Here is a 25359-nt window from a genome sequence, read left to right as displayed (position 1 = left end):
CTCCTTGTTAATTACGAGTTCGATCAAATATAGTAACTTAAAATCAAATTTTAAAATGGTAATTTTTTTTATTGAAGATGTAACAATTATTAATTTGGAATGTATTTGAAGAATAAAATTTTAATAATACAATTACAATATGCAACCCTTCACCAAGGGTTGAGTTGAATCTTGCTAAATTGTACAACATATTCAAACTCAAAGATTGAGCAACTCTTCACCGAAAATTCTAATTTCTTCATGTCTTGAACTTCAATATCTTCTTGAAAATCATTGATAAATCGCTTGAAAAAAGTAGAAGACAAATATTTTCTTGAAACTTCATATTTCACTTTGTTTTCGCTCACATACACGATAAAAAATGCGTTCTTGCATTTTTTTTGCAACTTCTTAGCACTTATAACTTTCTTCTTCTTATTACTATTATTCATCAACATCTCCTTCATCCTTCTGCAAATATCAAAAACCTCCATTGATGAATTAACCTAAAAACTTTTAGTAAAAAAATAATAGCGGAAAAAGACTTGTGAGTATTTTAGTAACTTTTGAGAAAAATGTAAGTTATATATAGTTTTTATTTTCGTAAAATTCGGATCCTAATAAAAGTAGGATTAATTAAAGTAGGATTTAAATAAGGAAACAAACATATAAATATATAGCAATAACAATTTTTTTAAATCCTAATTGAAGTAGATTTAAGTCGGCTAATCAACTTTCCAAATTTCTTCTCAATGGGTTTAGGGTATTTTTTCTTATAAAAAAAAGTAAATAATTATTATAAATATTTGTGTATATATAATTCAATTTATTATATTTAAAAATATATGAAAATAATTAGTATTAGTAGGTATGTTTCATCATAATAAGTACATAAATAATATTAACACATAATTTGATCATGATAAAAATTAAAAACTCTTTTTCCAAAATAGAAGCCTAAAACATATGCCTTATTTTTTTTATAAGCATAGAGTTGACCTCGACTATATTCCCATATTCTTACAATAACTTTTATGCTCTATGATTTTTTATTTTTCTGTTCTTTCTTCTATATACTCGTATTCTCTAAGAGTAGTATAAAATAAAATCGTGATCTATTTCAAGTCTGGATTTAAAAGTAATAATTTATTTAGTACATCAATTTATACCACATTCATAAACCAAAATATTATATATATTATTTTTGACTTAATTAAACATTGAGCTGGTTTGCCCGAGAGGTTAAGGGGGAAGACTTAAGATCTTCTGCACATAAGTGCGCATGGGTTCGAACCCCATAGCCAGCAATTTTTTTAAAATTTTTTTTTTTAATGTTAATTTTTTTTTAAAAATTTCCTCTTTATTCATATTTCATTCGATTTCGCTCCATGTAACGCCGATTAAATGGGAAAGCATTCTCTATCGAAACTCTTTTTACATTTTTAGAATTTGAACATGAGATTTTATCTATTCCATGATAACCGTCAATGATATCGAAAGCGATCGAGTGATATATTCTTTTCAGATAGATAGAAAGAGATTTGATGCTAGTTGTACGTTTGGTTTTTATTTTACTTTCTAATAAACTTTTATGTATATCATTTATAGTTGGTTCTACTATTCTTTGTGGTTGATAGCTCACAAAATTGTATAGAAGTTTTACATTATTTCCTCTACTTTAGTTAATTGTATTATCGGAAAAGGATCTAAAATATTCTTAAATTATTTGAATTGATACGAAATTATCCTTCATCCACCTATTGGCTCTCAGTATCTTTTTATCCATATTTGAATTCAATACTGACCACTTTTATAGGAGTTAACTATACCCAACTCAAATTAACCACACCCTCCCAAAATTACATTTACCCCCATCGATTAAAACAAATGCACCCTTCATTCCCAATATTTTACTTCCTCTTCCAACTTTACTTCCCCAACAAAAAATTACTACCTAAATATACCATAAGAAATTTACCAAAACATGCATGATTTTTTATGATAATACATGTGCGTACTTAGGTAGTGTTTTTAGAGATCGTAAGCGAATATATTGGAGAAGAAAGCTGCAAGATTAAGTGAAATGTTAGAAAATTGTTACTTGGGACGGGTGAAATTAATTTATTTGGATCGAAGCGTGTATTTAAATGATAATCTGTTATAAAAGTGACCAATATTGGACGCAAAGAGATATTTGAGAGCGGATAGGAGTATGACAAGGGAGTAAGATAATTTTGTACCATTTTCAATACTTTAAAGTGTTTTAAGCCCTTTTTCCATTGTAATATTAACTATAGTTATTTTTATTCAAGTCCTTTCTAATAAATAATAGTTTTCTCCAAAAAGAGCACATCTTATGTTATATAGCAAAGTAAAGATTGAGATTTGAAAAAACCAAAACCATCAAAATATTAATTAGAACATAGTAGAAACTTGCATATCAAAGTTTTACAGTAACCAAGCCTAAAAAAAACTCTTTTTTTTTCTTTTCAGAATTCAAAATACTAATAAAACCTCAGAAAACAAAACTTGTTTTTGAGTCTGCTTGTTATTTCACCAAGGTCATATAATATAATCCTAAAATGACCAATCTAAGAGGAATTTATTTTTGGCAGATCAACAACTCAACAATCTCAACACTTGGAACTGCTGAAATTTAGTAGGGCTCAACGGGCTTGCGGAAGCTTGCTCCTGCATAAACAGCCTCTGATCCGAGTTCCTCTTCGATCCTCAACAGCTAAATAGGATGAACGAAATATCAGAAAAGCTTGCTGGGAATGCAAGTGTACTTGAAAGAGTTCAACGGCTGGATTTTTGAACGATAAATTACCTGGTTGTACTTGGCGAGACGCTCTGACCTGCAAGGAGCTCCAGTCTTGATTTGTCCCTGATTATATTCGGGAGAATACTCGTTAAGTTAACACCTACAATCTGTTGAGTATCATAATCTGGATTCTATAAAGCTTACCGTTGACAAACCGACAGCAAGATCAGCAATGAAGGTATCTTCTGTTTCTCCACTGCAACAATTAGTTTTATGAGATAATTAGAACATGACTACTCGAAATTTATTATACTTTCTGTGAAGTGATATCGTGGAGGATGAGGATCGTTGGTTCTTTACCTGCGGTGACTGGTCATTACACCCCAACCTGCCTTCTTGGACATCTTCACAGCTTCAATACTCTCGGTCACACTACCGATTTGGTTAACCTGACACACAGCGAGAGAGAAATGTTTTAATACAATCTCAAAGAGGAAACTTTGATTATCATGACGGGGATATATATGACCTATACCTTGAGAAGAAGAGCATTGCAAGTCTTCTCTGCAATTGCCTTGGCGACCCTCTGCAAGCCATTATAAATAAGTAAACATGGTAAACAATAACACCTAGAGAAATTGATTGACGGTCTGTCTTTTCTTTTCAATGGCAACAAAAACTGTGATATGCAACCACTTAATATAGTTCAAGCTTCAACCTTACCTTAGGGTTGGTGACAAGAAGGTCATCACCGACAATCTGTACTTGCTCCCCAATCTCAGCAGTGAGCTTAGCATAGGTCTCCCAGTCATCTTGGTCAAATGGATCTTCAATTGAAACAATAGGGTACTCGGACACAAATGACTTGTATAAGTCCTTGAGTTGGTCACCTGATATCTTTTGTGAGCCGTCATTGCTCTGCAAAGAAGAATTGATATGAGCAAAACTGAACAACGTATGAACAGTTTGACTACAAGACTACCTCGAAAAAAGCATGTGTGAAAGAAGCAATAGTTAGTACTTGCCTCTTCTTTGAAGTTCAGGTCATAAGATTTGTCCTTTCCGTAAAATTCAGATGCTGCAACATCCATTCCAATGACCACCTAAAAAGAAAATCATCTCAGCCACCAGATCATCTAACAACAGCTATGAAAACAAAGAATTGTGCGACTCAAAATGTAATTGAGATACTCACCTTTCCAGTGTAACCTGCTTTCTCAATGGCTGTCTTGAGCAATTCAAGACCTTCCTTGTTCTCCTGAATTTTCGAAACCATATTCATGTCAGTGCACTGGGGTAACATTCAACAGGATGTAATACAACAGCATAAGAATGTACTTCACCTGGATATTAGGAGCAAAACCACCCTCATCACCGACATTTGTGGCATCCTGACCATATTTCTTCTTAATCACAGCCTGCAATTAAAGCATAACTATTATCAGACAAAACAAGATAAAGAGGAGAAAGTATAACATGAACAAAGTCAAATGAGATTGTGAGCTTGAATGGAGCCAAAGACACCAATCGATCCCCTAAATTCAAAAGCATATATAAGATTGGTCCACCTAAAACAATATTTAGAGGTAATAAAAGCTCTCAAACCTTCAAATGGTGATAGACTTCACAGCCCATCTTCATGGCCTCCTTGAAATTAGCAGCTCCAACAGGAAGGATCATAAATTCCTGCAAGATAACTACTAATGAGAATCGTTCTAGTAAAGAGCACACGGATGCATAGTTGACGCAAACTAATGGCATACCTGCATTGCGAGTTTGTTTCCGGCATGAGATCCACCATTAATCACATTGAAGGCAGGAACTGGTAATACCAACTTCTTGTTACCAGCCAAATCAGCAATGTGCTGCAAAGAGAGGAGGCAATATATACAAGTAACCACATGATCGCAGATTAATCCAATTGCAACTAGAAACTTAATTTGTCCTAGTAGCCTTTAGGTAATAGAGAATCAAATGGTGGAATTTATTTTATCTCCTATTTTATTTTTTGCATTGGGGTGGGAGGAACGTGAGTCACATATAGGAACAGTAAACATGGGGAAGATTAAAGGTTCATATGGTTTCTGCCTTGCCAATTGGCAATAGTTCAATAGCGATGCAAGGCTTAGGCCTTAGGGTGTAGATAAATCCAAAGAATGTGCATGGACTCCATGAAAACCAATGAATCCCTCTCTTGACTACTGTTTAAACAATCAAGATAAATCATCCTACGAAATAACTAAAGTAAAAGTGAGACATCATTCTTCACAAGCACAAAATATTAACGTAAACATTTTCTGCCTAATATACAAAAGACAACTACTCGGGAAGTCAGACACTCGAACAAGAAGTGATTCTCTGTATACCTTGTACAATGGCACATTCCTGACAGCAGCGCCAGCTTTACACACAGCAAGTGACACAGCAAGGATGGCATTTGCACCAAGCTGAAGAAAAGCCAATACAGTTATATTCATGAAAGATGAACTTCTCTTGATAGAATAATTAACTTTATACTTGGCATAAATAGTAACACCTTTTCTTTGCACCAACCCCACTCATTTTGAGTTCCATCTAACTGATGAACCATGAAGTTATCAAGACCAGTCTGATCAGTTGGGTCCTGGAAAATAGTAATACTTTGTATGTCAGAAATGAACAATAATAGCAACTTAACAAAAAAATAGCCTATTAAGATATTAACGGGAGAAATACAACAAACCTTGCCAACAAGAGCAGGGCCAATAATTGAGTTGACATTGTTAACAGCCTACACGGGAAGAACAGCATTAAAAAATATTAATCAAAATGATCAGTATAATCATCAAACTAAAGCTTAGCAGTGAAACGCCAACCTTCGAAACACCCTTTCCGAGGTAGTCAGATCCTCCATCCCTCAATTCAAGGGCTTCGTAAATTCCTATTATTGAACAAGTAAAGATAACGCATTACCTTTCAACTCAAAGGGTAATAACAAAAGGACACATTTGCCAAGAACGTTAACAGCGTTCAAAATAACAGAAAGTAGCAAAGATTCACATTTCCACCCAAACTGATATATGCAAAATCCGTGGATCAGATGAGCTACAAGCATTTCAATTTGTTTGTTTGTCTCGCTTTCTTTTTTTAGTACGTTTAAAAAAAATATCTCTTCCTTTTTTGCTAACTCTTTAATTTCAACTTTCAACACCGTGTTTAAGACCACAAGATTAAACGAGATTTTGGTACATTCTACAAATCATTAGTTTAAGACCACAAGGTTCAAAACTCTCCAAACTCCATGGTCAGTCAAAACCATACAAACAAATTAAAACCAGAGGGAGTATTTTTGTTTTAGAATAGTGACATGCTGTTACTAAAAATGTATTCTTTTTAGTGAAGAACAAGTATCTATAGCTGAACATAAACTGATCAAAAGGGTGAAGTTTAATAAATACACACTTGAAAGGAAGTCTCTATAATTTCCAAGCAAACAAACAAGAAACTCTGAGTTCGATTACACAAGTTAAATAACGAACTAATTACGCATCTGCACATACAATTTTCAACACAGTCTAATCAATCAGTGTTTGAAAAAGTCACTATATACAAGAACAAAGCTAGATCATTACCGGTGGATGCACCACTTGGAACAGCAGCTCTGGCAAACACACCATTTGAGATATGTACATCAACCTGCATAGATACACAACAAACAAATCAATACACCTGAGGAAAAACATCTCTACTATTGCAACAACTAGCATGTCTGAGCCCATAAAAATCAAATCTTGAATCCACCTCCGTGTTCAAACTGATTTAACAAAACTTATCAGCATCAATAACCAATCCAACACAACCAACTAATTATTCAAAAAAACATCTTTACAAAAATCCAAACAAAACTTATAGCAGCAACAAATAGATACAACACAACTACTCTGCAACCTCCATTTAAAAGTCCAAACAAAACCCATAACAGCAACATACAATCTAAGCAAAATCAGCAAATCGATAAACATAAACATTAAAAAAAACTCAAAAAGTTTGAATCTTGAAACAAATACAACACAACTAATCTGCATCAACAACCAATCTAACAAAACCAAACACTCTCAAACAAACTCCATTCAGAAATCCAAACAAAACCCATTATAACAACAAATTATTTAAACAAAATCAGCAAATGGGTAAGCATAAAAAACTCAAAAAGTTCAAATCTTGAAACAGATCGAAAAGAATCTATAAAAAAACATCAAAAAAAATCTGAAAAAAGAGAGATCTGAATGAAAACAAACCTCGACTGTGGGGTTACCACGGCTGTCAAAGATCTGACGAGCTTTAATGGATTTGATAGTTGCCATTAGATCTATGAACAGAGAAATAGTAGAAAAGAGTGAAGAGAAAAAAGTTTATAGTTTTTTTTTTTCAATGAACAAATTGGATGAGAAGTGGCAGCACGTATATGTAGAAAAAATTGGGTTAATTACAACCGTTGATTTGGTTTTATGATGTTGATTATCTATATTGCATTTTTAGTCCTTTAGTTAGTTAGTCTGACACAAAATATACGTCTTTTTAACTTGACTTCAATCGATAATTATATTCTTCAACGGATATATAAATAGATTATTAACCTTTTATAAATTTGAACCAAAAAAATGTAAACGTCTTGCGTTACGTAATATAAATAGAACACTACGTAAGACATGACTTATTAGTCATTGAATGGTAGAACCATAAATGACTCTTAAATATTAGGAATACGCATAATAATAACTAAAAGAAACTAATAAAGTGAAATGAGGGACTAAAATGTTGTTTATTTTCTTTTTAATTATAATTAAGTGAGCTAATTGTATATTCCAAATCTATGTGCTTTAGAAAGGTACCCTCGAGTGTGTCGAAATGTTGTTAATGTATTTCTAAATCTAGGGGTGGATTTCCAATGAAGAAAAGTTGTTAGGTAGTTTTTTGTCTTTTCAAATATATAATAAAATAATTTGAAATTTAACACCTAGTTAAATTAATAAAAATAAAGAAATTGTTATTTTTTTAAAATTAAAGGGAAGGTTACAATATATAATGTTTAGTGATAGTTTGGAGAAATTGTATAGTTACAATTAATGAATAACTATAAATTAGATATAAATTGATATTGAGTTATTGCCTTGTGTATTACAACTTGATTAACAAGCCAAGTGTAATAAATACTTGTTTATTGCCTTTGTGTGAATCTAATAATAAACAATTATAATGTTACTAATTTGATTGATAGTTATTAAAGTCATGTTTGGATTAATTTTAAAAAATAACTTTTAAATCGAAATTAAAAAATCAAACTGAAATGATTTTTAAGTTAAAAAGTAAAAGGTGGGAGAGACTTATTTTTGGTTTATGACTTTTTTAAAGTCATTTTTTACCTTGTCAAACACTTCGTAATTTATTTTAAATTATTTTTTATTTATTTTAGAGTTATTTTTTATATTTGTCAAACACTTTCAGAAGTCAAAAAACTAACTTAAAAATAGGTTTGATCAACTTTTAAGTCAATTCAAACGAATTCTAAATTTGATTGAACATATAAGTTATTTTATTTATTAATTTTTAATTATTCAGTATTGACTTGATATATATTATGAACAGATAAAAATGAACAGAGATATAAATTTGATTTGTTGGACAACAAGAAGAGAAACACTTGTAAAAAGTGACATTTTAGTTCAAAAGCAATGGAATATTCGTTAAAATGATGCTATTTGTATACTGTCTTACTTTGTGGGGCACGTGGGGGCTACTTATTTTCAAATATTTACGTTACATCTTGAGTTATATTCACAAAAAGGAAATTAAAAAAAAATATTGAAATTTTTTGTGAACTATTTAAAATATGTTAATTTTATATTTTATCAGCATAAAAAAATATTTATCATTAGTTAACTATCTTAAAATAAAACGAAGATAACATAATCTTGGAACAACAAAACATGTTATTGATAATCAGATAGAGAAGGAAGGAAAAATTACTTTATAATGTAAATGTAATGAAGCTACAAATCTTTCTTTCTTTTTTTTTTAAAAGTATTTAAAATGATTATAAGAAAATAGTTAAATAAATTAAAACTTTATAAAAGTTGAACAAATTAATTATGTCATGATGTGTTATTTAATTTATTTTAATTTAAATAATTTTAGATGTGTCATTTATTAACTTAGGGCTGACCATAAACATCAGAAAATTGAAATATCGTATCGAATCGATTTTTTTTGGTTTTTTGAATTTTGGTTCGATATTCGGTATATATTTTTATATTTTTTGGTATTTTAGTTTGATTTTCGGTATGTAATTTTGTGTTATTCGATATTTCGGTTTACCGAAATATATTATATTATAATATATATTTATATTATATTAATTATTAATGTTAAACAATAAATATTATAATTTAAAATAAAAAATTAAAAGATAAAAGACACTTTTTGATGTAACTATTTTTAGTCCATTAAAGGGAAAATTCAAACAAAAAAATTGTAAATTTTTAAAAGACCAACTAAGCAGGCCCATTAAAAGAATCGAAATAACAAAATCGAATCAAAATAATAAAAAATCGAACCTAAATAATAAAAACCAAATCGAATCAAATTATTTTGATTCGGTGTTCGGTACACATTGTACAAAAATCAAAAATCGAAAAACCGGAAAAAAAACAACTGAATCGAATTACCGAATGTCCACCCCTATATTAACTTAAACTTATAATTTAATTCAATTTGTTCATTTAACACCTATTTCATCGTTTACAAAATATTTTTTTATAAAAAAAAAAAAAGAAGATAATATAATTAAGGAGAATCTTTGTTTTGCCATGTTAGCTTTTGACTTTTTATATTTTTCTTCTTTTTCATATTTTCTTAAATATAAGTATTTAAAAAAATAAAAAAAAAAGGATGAACAAATGCCGTCCTGAATAAGTAGACTTTCCATTAGAAATAAATTATTTTTTTATAATACAAAGTAAACTCAAAAAGAGAATATATAGCAATAGTTGATGAACAATTGTTTAATTAATGGCAAAAGAAAATTATACTAGCAATTAAAATAGACAATAATGTGATAAACTATAAAATATTATATATATTTTTAGGCGTGATTTGGTTCGTCATGCTTTATTATATTTCAAACTATATAATAAAATCAAAATTAATCACTTTTCAAATATATGAACCTTTAGTCCAAGTGTCCAACTCAAAAGTGAAGGCCATTTTCACACAAATCTTTTATTCCATCTACCTACTTTTATTTTCACATTTTTTTTATTGGTTGGATACAAAATTAGAACTATCTAGAAAAAATCAGACAATTAAAAAGTAAATTTCAAGTTAACGAAACATAAAAATCATATTTATATAATATAGGTATAATTTATAGTTACACTATATGAAATTTTATATTTGCTGTAACTATTAATATGTATATTTCAGTATAAATATAAAAAAATTAATTGTATAATTATTTCAGTATACATATAAAAAAAAATTAATTTATAATATGTTTTTGTATAAAGTTAGGAAGAGAGGAAGACGAAAGAAAACTGGATAGTGGAAGATCTATATTTGTATAATTATAAATTATAAGTATATAAGACGAAGATATATATGTATTTGTGTTTGTATATATACAATTTTCTCTCGCTTTATACAAATACAAACACAATTTATGCACTTGTGTTTGTATAAAGTGAGATAGACGAGCGAGATTCTCTGGGAGAGAGGCATGCAAAAATATGTATATACACAGTTTTTCCTCACTTTATACAAAAACAACCACATTTTATACAAATGTGTTTGTATAAAAGTGAGAAAGACGAGGAAGCTAATGAGAAACTATAGTGTGATAATTTTAGAAAGAGAGAAGCGAATGACAATAGTTTGCTGGAGGTTACAATTAAATCAAATTGTAATTATAACATTTAATTTAAATTAATAATTTACTATTTTATATGATCTTTCCTATTAAAAAGATAGAAAAATTATTTTCGATAGATCCACGTTTTAAATCAAAGCATTACAATATAATTATTGATTTTAGTCACTATGCAACAGAAATACACAAAAGGAATTGATAAGTTTCTCTATCGGACGGCCTTCGTAAAATTGATCATAATTCATAAATTAATGTGAAAACTTTTAACTTAAAAAAAGAAATTGAAATACAAAAAAAAAGGTTTGTTATTTCGAATTAACAAAAAATTTGTCTGGACATCAGATGTTAAAACGTCTATTTTTTGAATATAATATTTTTTTAAAATAAAAATAACACTCTATACACATTTAAGATAATATATATAAGTTAAAAACATAGTTTTTAAAAATAAACTACTTATAGCATATTGTTATCGAATTATAGCATATCAATATAGTTTGAAAGTGGATGTTGGGCTTAGCCCATATAAGAAAGTAGCAAAAAATGATTTTAGGCCCATTAACTTAATATCTGTATATTGTTAGGCCCAATAACTTAATATATATACATATTTTTTATTGAACCTGTTAGGAAATTTTTAATTCCGTCACCAGTTCAAAGCCAAAACGAAACCAATAACCCGAACAAAAAAAGTTATTAGTTTGGCGGTTTTAATAACGATTTTGATTTTTTTGATTATCGGGCTATTAATTCTTAACAATTTATGATTTTCTCTTAGTGGGTTAATCAATAATGCGATAATAAATTAGATAATTATATTTATACAATTTTGTATATGAAGTCCTTGACTAAGGGTTTGATTTCCCACTTCTATTTTTATTTTTGATTGTTTTAAACACTTGATTATTCTGCAATAAGCTAAATTGATAAACTTTAAAACCGAACCGACCGATATGCAATATAATCCTTCATTGTAGTGATTTGAATCAAAATTTTCATCAACACATTCAGTATATTGACAAGTAAAACACTAAGAATTCAATGTAATCTCGTAAGTGAGAATCTAAAACGAGTGAAATGTCGTAGAGAGGTTATTTCTAATGAAGAAATGGCTCAAAAATCATTGCGTCCCTAGCTCCACCCATGGCAACATCTTGGTTAATTTACCTCACAAGTACAAACAACGCGTGAAATTCATATACTTTTTTCAAATTTTCTTAATAAATTTTTTGACTCTGCTACTGTTTAACGAAAATAGATGGTAGAGAAATGTAAACATTAGCTCTGCATTGAAATTTGAAACCAAATTACATCTCAGTAAAATGAATAGGAAAAAAAAAATCATATCTTTTTTGCATTTCCTTCCTATGTATATGATGCTGCATTTAACCATAGGACTCTTTCTGAGAATATACACAAAGAGAACAAACACGATTCGAGCCCTGACCCTGACCCTGACCCTCAGGGCTCGAATCACTTTCATGTTTGAAATGACCTAAAAAGAATATACCAAACTATTTATCTCTTTACAAAATGATCAAAAAACAACACCCCAAAACAAGAAAGGGCGCTTCAACGCCACACTTTTTTTTTTGGTGCTACTGAGAGGGGAGCACAGGGCGAAAAAGCTGAAGATTCATACCATAAGATCAGTTTCACGAGCGTTGATTATGAATTGGGGACGAAAGTACCAACGTAACCAAATCCAACGATGAGAAAGGCGAATGCTTGAATGAAGAGGTAGAGGAAATAGTGGTTAGTACCAAATGCAATGTCATAACATCCACAGAAGAAGAGGTATGCACCAGCAGCAAACTCTAACAAATGGATCCTGTCGATGATTGAACGATATGGGAAACTTTACTAGTCTTGTACATTGTCTACGAAAAGCTGAAAACTCGTATTTGTAACGATGAAATGTTACCTGTCACCTAGCCTCATTCGATGTTTTTTAAACGCTTTGGTAGCTGATTTTAACTTCAGCGCGTCCCCTAATTTCTCCGTGACAATCCATTCATTCACTCGTCCTGCCTCCAACAAGCCGATGAAGGTGGCCTTAGTACGGTGGAGTGACATTACATTCTCGAAAAGGATCCAAAATACCAGCAGATGGAGTGACCTGTTTTTGATTCAGCATAAACAATAGCTCAGCATTTCTAGTTCAAACAAATTATAATCCCGGTATAATTTAGCCTACGAACCAAATGACCCCTAACATATCTACGTAAACTTTCAGCCGTTAGGACCACAACGTTATCAAGCAAACGAAGTATGACAGATGCAATGCAAGTATACGGAGAACTGACCGTGGAGTTCCAACAGCATTTAGAAGCGTAATGATGGCAGGAATGTAAACAGCTCCCCACTTCGGAACCTCAACTTCAGGTACTAATACAGTGGCGGGTAATACCACAACATAGAATACGAAAGTAACAATATGAGCTACGACCTTCCTAACGAAGAAGAAGCTGTAAATCACATGAACTTTTTTCCACAAAGATACTTTCTGCAAAGCAAACAAAGCCGATAAAAAGAAGTTCAGCGGGGACTTAGATTGAGTACTAAACAGTCTTTAGGAAATGGCGATTTTTGTATTACCTTGTTTCTTATGATCTCCATACACATTTTCCTGAAGAGATTGGCTGGGCCACAGGACCAACGATGTTGTTGATAACGATAGGCCTTCAACGTACTTGGTAATTCGTTTTTTACCTATATGATTGAACAACGGTCACGTGACATAACTTACTCTATCCATTTTCTCGACTTGTATACATGACAATATGATCTCCACGACGACTCCCAAGTCCATATTAAGGCTAATAAACGTCTTTCTTAAAGGGCATGCTAAAACCTTAAAAGACAGATAATATGGACAAAACGATAGTATGTTGTAGCATCCATTTCTCTATCATTTCATGACAACGGATAGGAAATGCCAGAAGCGGAATATGTTTAGAAATCTTAAAAGACAGATAATATTTCGTACATATAGTACATTATAGTGTTTATTTATCTTACATTACGAGACAACGTATATGAAATGTGATAGAGGAGAGAGTATATGTACCTTGACAGAACCAAGGAACAAGAATTTCCATCCCTTGAGACTAGCACGGACAGCGAGGTCCATATCCTCAACCGTTGTCCTGTCCTTCCAACCTCCAGCCTCATCTATCGCCGCGATTCTCCAAACACCTGCAGTGCCTGTAGACACAACATTCACATTTTAGATTCTTCGTTGGACCACAACGAATTCACACGGAACATATAGAGTTCAACATTTTTCTTGGACCACTAGTTGTTGTTTCAACTAACATGTTGCTTACTAACTTGTCACTTTCAATGGAGCTAAAGTTAAGTACTCAAGTGAAGAGCGGATTCAGAATTTGAAGCTACAAGTTCCTATAGCGACTTCAAGTTAATTACTAACACAATAGTAACTGGATTCATCGTCAAATATTTATATATAATACGGAGAATTAATACCATTAAATCCGAAAAAAGCATGTGTTGAAGAGCCAACTTCTTGCTCCACAGAGAAATGATAATCTAATGACATTTCTTGCATTCTTGTCATTAGACATTCATCAGCATTAACTATAAAAATCACCAACCAAAAAAAAATAAAATAAAATTATTTCACAACAATAACAATAACATATCAGGTGTATAAATATACACTCATAATAGCTAACGGAACTTCTCTACAAAACATATTTTTTAGACAAGGTGTGTATCTGACCACCCTTCACTAGCCCAATGACTGAGAGGGTAATGTGTACTAAGACCTTATCCGCCTATCTTATGCAGGTAAAAAATTGTTTTTAATAGACCTTCAGCTCGAATATAACGTATCAAAAAAGGTAAGAGAAGGAAAAATATCAACAAATTAAAAAGACAAAGAAGAAAATTAAAATCAATATTTTTCGAACGGGCATTTTTTTTTTCAAAAGTTTGAGTTATATTTATTTATTTAACAATTTAATTTTGACCTATTAAAATAAAAATTAAAAAAATAATTCTCAAAGACACCAAAAATCGTGTTGGCTAGTAAAAAAGAATGTTCTTTTAGGTCCACAATTTTTATAGCACATGCAATTGTTGGTTACTTTGTGAATTTAAAGACAAAAATACCCTTGTCATTATCAATAACTCCAAAAATGACCATACCTTTGAGAATGTATTAAAGATTTTCTTCACTTTTTTTTAAGTACAAAAAAAAGCTTCCATTCACAATGCAAAAGCAATATAGGTGAATATTGTTATCGAATTCTTAAAAAATAATGTACTTAGTAAATATCAAACATGAACGCGTCAACATTTTTAGATAATCAAAATCAATATAGGTGATAAGTTATGTTCTCGAATTATTAAAAATATTGAAGGATACATGTTGGATTCGACACATACTTACCAAATCTAGGAAAAAGAAAAGCAATATAGGGGTATTTATTGTCTTAGTAATAAAAAATACTTGTAATATTAAGTGCTTCTTACGAAACCATAAAGACTTTTTTTTTTCACTTTAATCAACTCCTCTTTTCAGCTTTTTAGCATGCATCAAAACAAAACAACTTTTAGCATAACATAGATTTTTTTTTTTTTATCAAACATTAAAATTATTACTAATAATGAGTATTTTCTTTTTAATTCCATATGGGGTTTGGTATCAACTTTGATTAATCAGGATTTATGTTTAAGAATCCCACTTAAAAGGGGGTAACGATTTTCTATTAAAAACGATTTTATATTCTAAATTTAAACCTGAAATTTCTAGTTCAAAATAAAAAAATACTTATCGATCTACCATAACATTTTATTGACCAAAAAAAATTAGTGCATTTGAATTGACAATTCAGAACTAGGGCCAAAGTTCATGAGCCACCACAATACTATATGTGGCCTAAAAAATACTGGCCTACAAAAGATTGTACCTAAGTTTGGTCATTATTATGTGCACACAAAAATATTGGTAATGTGTAAAAGTCACCGACAGTGTTGATGAGTTATTATTTAGTAGAGAAATAATATAAATATATTATGGAAGGGTAAAAAATAAATGGTTATTACCTAGTAATTATAATTAAAAAGTTTGAAAATCATAAAATGATAGAAGACTTCTTCTGATTTTATATTAACCTTTGGTAAACAGAATTATCGTATATGTCAAAAAGATATCTCCTACATACCTACTTGCTCGATGCGCTACGAAATTCTAGTGAATGCCCTTATTTAGGGCTTTTTTTTGGATAAACTAATGTAAATTACAAATTGCTAGATAACTTCGTCCACGAACTAAGTTTTGGTAGACTAAATTATCGCCTCTTGATATAAAGAAAAAGGAGCGACCTTATGAAAAAAATTATTAGAACAAAATCTCTCGTATAAAAACAACGAACTAAATACGCGCTTTATGTGCTATGAAATTCTAATAGATTCCCTTAATTTAGCCATCTTCTTATCCTAAAACCCCAAGTTCCACCCAGAGGCGAAATCAACATTAAAACTTCAACGATTCAAAATGTCATTGTTTTATTAAAGGCTGAATTAGAATTCAAACTTTATTGGTTCAGACTACCACTAAAGATGTGATCAAGATTTAAATTTTATAAATTCAGAGTATTCTACTAAAAATGAAATTAAGATTCAAACTTTATGAGTTTAGAATACAGCTAAACTAAATAACCATTTGTACTACTCGAAATACGTGCAAGACGGTTCGGACACCATCTTTATCAAAAGTAATTAGTAATACTACTATATGAGGAAAGTTAAAAAAAAGTAAGTAAAACTTACCATATTTCCACCTAGCTTGAACAAGTGAAAGTTCATGATTGTGAACTAGAAATGGAATTGTTTGCCATAGAAAATCAGGTTCAGGTTGAAAATCAGCATCAAAAATACCAACAAAATCACATTGTTTCACATAAGAATGTTTCAATCCTTCTTTCAAAGCACCTGCTTTGTATCCATTCCTATTGTCTCTCACTTCATATTTTATATTTATCCCTTTGTTTGCCCATCTTTGGCATTCAATTTCCACCAAATTCTGCAACCAAATTTCAAAAATCACTTAAAAAGGAGGTTTGAGTATTTATCTCTAAATTAAATAAATATCATAGTCTGTTCGGTCAAACTTAAAAAACGATTCTCTTTAAAAAATGTGTCACAAAAAACACTTTTGAAGAGTGACAACTTTGCGTTCGATTTATTAATTTGAAAAGTACCTTTTGTATAACAATATAAGAGTTATAATTTATGCTTAATCAAGATTCCGAAATGTTTTGAAGATAGTCCTACAAGTGGGATCTGAAAAAGCTAATGATTGTTCCTCTACCTTAGAGGGTAAAAATTGTTTCACATAGACTTTTGATTTGAGACAATCAAGAAAAGGTTCATAAATCTTAAATCAATTTCAAATTTCAAAAAAAGAGTTTCCAGGGTTTATCTATAATGTAAAATAACAATAATAATAATAAATTAATTACTATACTTTTTTTTTAATTATTCTTACAATACCTTAGTAATGGGGTCTGTTGAATCATCAAGAACTTGTACTATAATACGATCAGAAGGCCAAGAAAGTCCACATGCAGCTCCAATTGAAAGCTGATAAACCTGTGTAAACAAACAAACAAACAAAAAAATTAAGAATTTTACCTAAAACAAAGTCATTATCTATACAAAATTCTAATAAGTCGAAAAAAAAACACTAGGCGATTTCCTTCATCAAATTAAACTTTGACGAATAAAGACACTCGACACAAATAACGTAAAATAGGTAGCAAATATTCGATAAAATAATCAAAATACATCAAAACAAAAACTAGACAATTTATTCACATATATTGATTAAAAGTAGCAGATATCCTATGAAATATTCAAAATACTTCAAAAACAAGCTAGACAATTTCTTTTCGTAACATATATCTAATGAAATAATTAAGATACATGCAAACAAACTCTAGGTGAATTGAATTACTCATGTTTAGTTAGGCATTTGACCATCTATCCTATCTTATCCGTTTGGCGATGAAATTTGATTAGATTTTCAAAATCCTATCTTTCCATATTTCCAAACTCCTAAACTTCAAACTTTTTTTTATCCAAATAAATTCAAATTTTTTCAAATTTCAAAAATCTATTATCAAACGAAAACTTATTGCAATGCACGAAAAAAAGACAAAAATGAAAAGAATGCAAACCTCTTTTTCGTTATACATTGGAATTTGAACAAGAACCATAGGATAAGATGAATTAGCAAGCTCAACATCATCTTTTAATGGCTCCCATTTGTATTTTTTTTGTGGTTTTTTACCAAAAACTTTCAATAAAGTAATGACAACAAACATATAAACTCTTTCAACAAACAACATTACAGACATAACAAGACATAAAAAAACTGAAATCCTTAAAAGAGGAACAATCAATGGAGCTTTGATTTGTCCCCACATTATACCAAATTGTTCTGTTATATCATCTCTTGTTTCATAAAATGTATTATAAACAATATTTGTTCCTGATAACCCCTCCATTATACAAAAAAAAAGAACAAAAAAAACAGGGGATTCTTGAAAATGTGAAAAATTCAGAAAATAGCTCAAACCCACCACAAAATTTTGCTATAAAGCAAAAAAGATTCTTTTTTTTCTTCAAAAAATGAAAAAAAAAATGGTGGGGTGGGGGTGAAAACAGGGGATTCTTGAAAAAGTGTGTTTTTTTTTCTAAAAAATTGCAGAAAAAAGGTGAGATTTTTTTTATCCTATTGGAATGTCAGAGAAGACAGACAAATAGCTTAAAACTCACCACTAAATTTATGGCTTAAATAATTTTTTTTCTCAGAAAATGTAGAAAAAAATTGAATTTTGCAACAAAAAAATCAGAAAAAAGGAAATGGGGTTGTTTAATTTTGTGTTTGAAGAAAAGAAATGGGAGCAAAAAAAAAAAGCAAATATTTTTTTAAATTTTGTTTATGAGAGCTCTGTATTAATGGCTATTGAAAAATGTTGGTAACAGAGAGAGAGAGAGAGAGTGAAGATGGAGAGAGAAAGAGAAGAATGGTTCTCTTTTTATAGAGAAGCTCTACTTTGCCTTCTGGTTTGAGTTGCTTCTTAAAAATTATTACACTTTTGATCCCTCAATTATAAATTTTAATTTAAATTTATGTGTAATTAGTATAATAGTTTATTAGGTATATATTAAACTTTTTGTTAATTAAAATGTCTGATTGTGAACTTTTTAAATAAAACTATATAACTATCGAATATGGAACGACAGTCTTGGGTAAAGCTAGGGAGTGTTAAGGGGTTCATTTGAACCTTATTTGTTGGACAATTTATATTACGTTAGTTGTTTTTTAATGTACACGTAATAGATTTGAATGATATTAACTTATTTGTACGTTTATTTCTTTATATTCTGAATCTTCTTAGTGAAAAATCTTTAATTATGTCACTAGTAATATTACGAACTACACATCGATTATTGAGTAGCTTAAGATTCTATATGTTGAGTATGAAAAAGGTAAGATACACCCTAACCTTATCCTTGTCTGTTATTTTCATTACTCTCACGATACTGATTTAAAAATAACAATAGTATTTCAATGTAATCTCATAATCTGAAATTTAGAACGAATAAGTGTACACGTATTTTATCTCATTTCTGTCCTGAATTAGGTTATTTTTTATAGACACGGAATTGTAGAGAAAAACAATTCAAAACCCTCCACTCTAGGTTAGGTAGGACTTAATAATTTGTTAAATTTGTGAAGATTCACGAAAATTCATAAAAATTGAGGTTTTAAATATGTTTAGTGAGAAATTAAGACCAAAATTGTAATTTATTAATATTTCAAGGGATTAAAAGTGTAATTCTTTTCATTTTCAAAATAGGAAAAAACATGACAAATATTATTTATTAAAATTTTCTAAATAAACAATTTAACGGTTCAAATGTTTTAAGTGCACGCCGGCAATACCTATTTGTATGAAAAAACACAAATCATGTGAATTATCCAAATTTAAATTTGTATAAACTCACTAAACACAAGTTTAGCAGGTAATTAACTGTTGATTCAACGGTCACTAACGTTTATATTTTTTTTTTTAAAAAAAAAATATAAATTGGCATGCAAAATAATAAATTTCCATATTAAACCAAAATAAAAAAATCATTATTGTTTTTAAATAAAAATTACATAGGAACAAGGGAGGGGTTATTTGATGATCACTCAACGTCTCTTTTTTATCTTTCTTTTTTTTACTTAGATAAATAACTTATTTCACCATATTATATAAAATTTCATTCATTTGAGAAGATCACAAAAGTCCATGTTCTCTTCTATTTATTTTCAGATATATCACGTAAAATTTTCAGATAAATCACTTTACATTGATAGGATATACTATTTTACATGATGTATTAGAACATATCTGATGTATTAAGATAAGTGACGTGACCAAAATTAAAACGTGATACATCAAAACATTGAGAAATAATTGAAATTAATAAAATTACATGCAAAGTAGATTTCTCTTTTTTAGTAATCTTAACCAACGGACTAATGTGAAAGTTAAATAGAAGTATTATGATATATATTTTATTTACAAATAATATATAGTATCGATTAACAAGATATGAAATGAAATTAACAATTGGCATGAAAAAGAATGAATTATAGTGTAGTTTTAATGAAATGGACCAACACGTGAGAACATCCCCTATAGATTCAATCCCGTCTTATCGATTATTTGGATTGACTTAAAAAAATATTTTTAATTTTTAAATTATTTTTAATCTTGTTAAATATTTTCTAATTATGTTATATTTATTTTAAGTTATTTTTAAGCAAATCAAATATTTGTACCAAGCTAAAAAGGAGGTGTAGTTCCTTGATTATTGGAATGTTTTTATGATTAGTGACACATCAATGCATTTTGTTGCAAGTGGTAGGACAAATTTAATTTTAGTTTTTGAATTATTATACATATAAAGTTTTTGAATTATTATACATATAAACATAAACCAATTAAGTTTCTTTTTTTAAAAAATAAAAATTAGAAGTGCTATTTTAGGGTTAAAATTTCCATATTTAATTCAATACAATAAATAGATGACATGTCTTCAGTTATATAATTATTAATTATAATTAATTAATATTTTTTTACTTTATTAAATTCTTTGTTATTATCCGCAAGAGAGTAGAACAAAAGTGAAAAAATTATCAAAATCAATTTTCCAAACGCTTTCAAACACAAATAATTTCATACTCAAGCTTTAAATTTGAAATCTCTAATAAAAGATAATATTATTTTTAATTTCATTATTAATGTATCTACCTAACAATCATGATTGTAATATAAATGAAACTATATATATATATATAATTATTTATTCTAAATATTTTTTTAATTGCCAATTTTACATCCACACAAAATAAACTCCATTAATACAAAAGGCAGATAGAAGGAAGCTTTCTAAGCACATGCTACTTTTATGTCACATAAATAATGGACTTCTCTTTGACCATATACAGTTGTGATGTTAAATCATCCACAAATATATTATTAAGTTAAAAAAAATAAATATATATTTCCTCTTTTATTTGGAGAAATTTGAACTAAAGATACAATTTTTTGGGGAATAAAAATTTAAATTACATCCAATGATGAACTTGTAACTAAAAAAGAAATTGTGAATTTTCAATGATAATAAAAGTAATGTTGTGATCATATATTATTCGTTTTAATTTAAAAAATCTCATAAATTATTATTTTTAAATTATGACATTATCAAATTTGAATGCGCATATTTGTTTGTCTTATGAACCTTTTCGTTTCAATTTCCTCTTTAGCTATGAAATAAAATTCAACTAAGTTATCATATTAAACTTATAAAGTCAAATATTATTCAGTATCATTTTTACACATCCTATTAAACGAGTCTGATTTAATTATTCTCATCAATTTTGCAATATGTGGTTGATAGTACAAAATAAAACATGATAAAATATTTATCAATCTAATTTTTTTGTAAAAATAAAATCCCTAGCAAATTAAAACTGATGTCTAGTTTGAACTGTTGCATTAACTTCAAACTTGTTAAAGAAACTGTTGTCTGGCAGTGATATTGGAAATAGACACCTAACCTCATTTATAACAAACACTTAATATTTCTAACTATATTTTAGTACTATTGACCTAGACAATACGTTGATCGAAGATCGAAGGTACTGATAGACTTTTCGTAATATATTAGTTAAAATAAACACATATTATTATAAACATCATGATTATAAGTCGTGGCAAAGTTAGAATTTGGTCTAAGGAGTGTCAAAATATAAAGAGATAAAATCGCGTAAAAGTCAAGGCGTGTCAATATGTAATATAAATATACATAAAAAAATATTTTAATTATAGCAACACAACATAATTTTTCGACGAAGCTAAGGGGTATCAGTCGACACCCCTTCACTGCATGTGGCTCCGCCACTGATTACAAGTATATCGACCTAAACATTGTTGCTTGTTTTTCATATGTTATTCACTTAACTCAATATGTGACAAACTTTATGATTGATAATTGAGATATTTATACTTTTAATCAAAGGTTTCGAATTTAAATTTCAAAAAATAAAATATAAATTTAGTTAAACTTTAATATAGACATCAAATATTAAATTAAAAAAAATTATATGCAATGAAGTAGAAATCCACTCGATGACAATTTTTTAGTTTTGAATATGTTTTCATTATAGTGAGTTAAGCTACTCTTAAATTAAATATTTTATAATAATGTTTGATTTTTATTAATTTTTCTTATATCAACCTCATATAGCAAACATGGGACCTAAAAACAGTTTCTTCATAGTTAAATTAAGTTTAATTTGGACATAATACAGCTTCAATCAGAAGTTACACTAATTATGTCCCTAATCATGTTTCTATTTACTAATTAGAAAACTTGTCAATTTTAAAAAAAATTAATATATGTAGGGATAGTATAATGGTTGGTTATTATTGGATCTTATTATAGGATTTTGATTAAAAATTTTGGTTTAAGTGTTCTCAAAGCTTTAATCATATGGCCTAAGCCTTAATTATAACAATTTCATCAGTCATATAATTTTTTTTAATAATCATATAAACTCCACTTGTTTTAATTTATGTATATTACTCTACTTTTAATTCTGTTTAGAAATTATCCTTTTTCTATTATTTTTTTTAAGTTTAGTGTCTAATCAAACTAATTAGACACATTAAACGAATTGTGTATAGTTTCAAAATGTGCACTATATTTATTTATTAAATATATAAATATTTGACTGGAAATTTAATTATTATCATATACTTACTTAAGATTTCAAAAAGAAAAATAAATCACATAAAACATGCAATGATCGGAAAGAGAATTTTATATTATGTTTAAATATTTTATAGGGTTGACCTAATTATATTTAATCAGCAGAGAAAATTAACATTCTTTTTAAATATTCGTAGAGTTTTTAAATAACAAGTTAATATTTTCATATAATTAATTTATCTAAGAATCGCTTAAAAAAGACATAACTGTTTCATCAAATCTAGATAGAAAATGTCTAATAGAAATATTTTATCAGCATTTAGAAACTCAATTAAAATAAATCATAACTCGATATAAATGTATAGAGTGACAAATCTAAAAGGTTATAAATGTACTTTGCATTTTTTTGGGACATAGATGGGGTACCATTTTATTCATGTACAAAATTATTTTTTGATTTTCCCAAATGCAACAACTTCACGTGTGACATTCCTTTATAAAACTTAAATCAAGGAAAAAAACAAAATTATCTTATAAATATCTTTGTTTAGTAAATAGTAGGCAAAATCTTTAGTTATTTATGTTATTTTCAAACAAAAAAAAAAAGTTATGATATGTCCCCATTTTACCATGAAAAGAAAAAAACATTCCTAGTACGTTGGACCAAGTAATAAATTAAGGTATATCAAACGAAATTTAAAATTATCTCGATTAATATCTGAAATTTATTTGTTCGACTGGTAGAGGTTTACATTATATATAATTTATTTAAAAGAAAGTAGTCCCGATATGAAATTCTTTAGGTTCTTTATTGAATTTGAACTTGAATTTTTTTTTACCAGACAAATGATTTAAAACCTATAATATCAATGGAAAAAAAGAAGTAATGTAATATGTTTGGACGAATTAATCTTAAATTTTTTGTATTTATCTTCAACGCGATCCAAAAATAAAATAAAATTGGTAAAGTTGAAAATCCATAAAGTTTATTCTAATTCCATCTCTAATGAGAAAACATATATAAACATTATTTCTTTAAATCACATTCCAATTTTTTTTTTTGTGCATCAAATCCATATGATTAATTTATTTGACCTCCTTTAATCATCTAAAATTGACTGATCATTCTTTTAATTTTGTTATTAAAACTTAGATAAATGCTTTAGAATATGCCTAGCTTCTTCCTAAAACTATTTCATTTCTAGGTCATTGAAAAAATAGATCATTAAAATTCGGAATGAGATAAACAAAGTTTTTTTCATAAATAGTATATCTTATGATTAAATTATTTTAACATATTTTATTACGAGATAATAATTCTTCCATTTTAATATAAATGATATTTAAGAAAAATAATGATACTTAAAATTAACATTCAATATCAAAGAAAAAATATTTTTAAAAAAAGTTGACCTAAAAAGTTAAAATATATCAAAAAATAATGGATTTAACTTTATGTCCAAAATTCATCAAATAATGTTTAAAATTCTCCTCTTAAAATCACTTTTAGCTTACCAATCAATAGAGTTTGAATCTATTTTTGAGTTGTCGGTAGCAATTAAAAATTTAAATATGCATGCAACGTACTTCACTAATTCACTTGTTTTTATTCGATCATCGATATTTTTATGAAAATTTGCTCAAATTTAAATTTACGCAAAAAAATTTCTTATAAGACGCTAATATTTTTTCTAGCACTCATAACTAGTAGGGTTCGACCTCGAAAACTCATAACCATTCCATGTTTGTTATTCATTCTTTTTGTTAGATTTTGGATAATTATACTAATTAGTTAGATTTTCATTTGGCTATATTAAAAATTGATTAATCGTTCATTTGACCCCCCCATCCCACCCCCCAAAAAAAAATTCACAAAAAATAGTAGTACTATAAAATAAAAGGTTATCAATAAATAAAATAAAATATAATGATTAACATAAGTTGATATAACCCCAACAGAGGACATGTTTAATTACTTTATATTTCATAAACATTATGATTCAAAAAATAAATATGGTGGGGTTGTGGACATATTGGGTCAAACATCATCAAAGTAAATAATAAAATGTGTCCAAAACCTAAAATCATTTTAATTTTGTCCTTTTGAAATATAACATTAGTCAAGGTCACTAATTGTCGGTGCCACAAAAAAAAAACATGCTACTATCCCTCATTCCGACTCATAATATTTTGTTCGAGAGTTAAATTATTTAAATTTTAATAAATATTTTAAAATATATTTATTTTTTATATTTAATATAAGAAAACTTATAAATTTTATATATATAATAAATTGTATAACTTTTTAATATAAAAATCTCATTTTCAAACTCCAAGTTATTTTTTCTAAGCGCACATTTAGTTGATTAACTGTGCCACCTTCCTTCTACTAGTTGATTTAACCGTA

At 28.5% G+C, this 25359-nt stretch overlaps 2 protein-coding genes and 1 non-coding gene across 4 annotated transcripts; 1 reads left to right on the top strand and 2 right to left on the bottom strand.

Moving 5' to 3' along the window:
* Positions 1-1203: 1203 nt before the first annotated feature.
* Positions 1204-1286, top strand: TRNAL-UAA (transfer RNA leucine (anticodon UAA)). Its single transcript has one exon. It is a non-coding gene; the product is annotated as a tRNA-Leu (tRNA).
* Positions 1287-2477: 1191 nt separating this feature from the next.
* On the bottom strand, positions 2478-7145 carry PGH1 (enolase). Its single transcript, NM_001247151.2, has 17 exons — positions 7021-7145; positions 6355-6418; positions 5599-5663; positions 5466-5513; positions 5280-5366; positions 5110-5190; positions 4507-4608; positions 4349-4429; positions 4087-4161; positions 3939-4001; positions 3769-3846; positions 3467-3661; positions 3279-3329; positions 3104-3192; positions 2948-2999; positions 2810-2866; positions 2478-2716 (listed from the first exon to the last, which is right to left on the bottom strand). Exons 1-17 carry the CDS (start codon positions 7084-7086, stop codon positions 2636-2638), a joined length of 1335 nt encoding a protein of 444 aa, NP_001234080.1. The 5' UTR covers positions 7087-7145; the 3' UTR covers positions 2478-2635.
* A 4763-nt stretch (positions 7146-11908) lies between these two features.
* On the bottom strand, positions 11909-18722 carry LOC101244896 (glucomannan 4-beta-mannosyltransferase 9-like). Of its 2 annotated transcripts, XM_010327637.4 has the most exons (9): positions 17855-18722; positions 17169-17267; positions 16446-16698; positions 14136-14246; positions 13717-13853; positions 13245-13358; positions 12953-13152; positions 12571-12765; positions 11909-12477 (listed from the first exon to the last, which is right to left on the bottom strand). In XM_010327637.4, exons 1-9 carry the CDS (start codon positions 18182-18184, stop codon positions 12315-12317), a joined length of 1602 nt encoding a protein of 533 aa, XP_010325939.2. In that variant the 5' UTR covers positions 18185-18722; the 3' UTR covers positions 11909-12314. The 2 variants fall into 2 exon arrangements, with proteins under 2 accessions (XP_010325939.2, XP_010325940.2); XM_010327638.4 differs by lacking the exon at positions 14136-14246 and having other exon boundaries at positions 17855-18688.
* Positions 18723-25359: the final 6637 nt, after the last annotated feature.

Source organism: Solanum lycopersicum, chromosome 9 (assembly GCF_036512215.1).
Source record: "Solanum lycopersicum chromosome 9, SLM_r2.1".
NCBI lineage: Eukaryota > Viridiplantae > Streptophyta > Magnoliopsida > Solanales > Solanaceae > Solanum > Solanum lycopersicum.
This window is presented reverse-complemented; position numbering and strand designations above follow the sequence as displayed.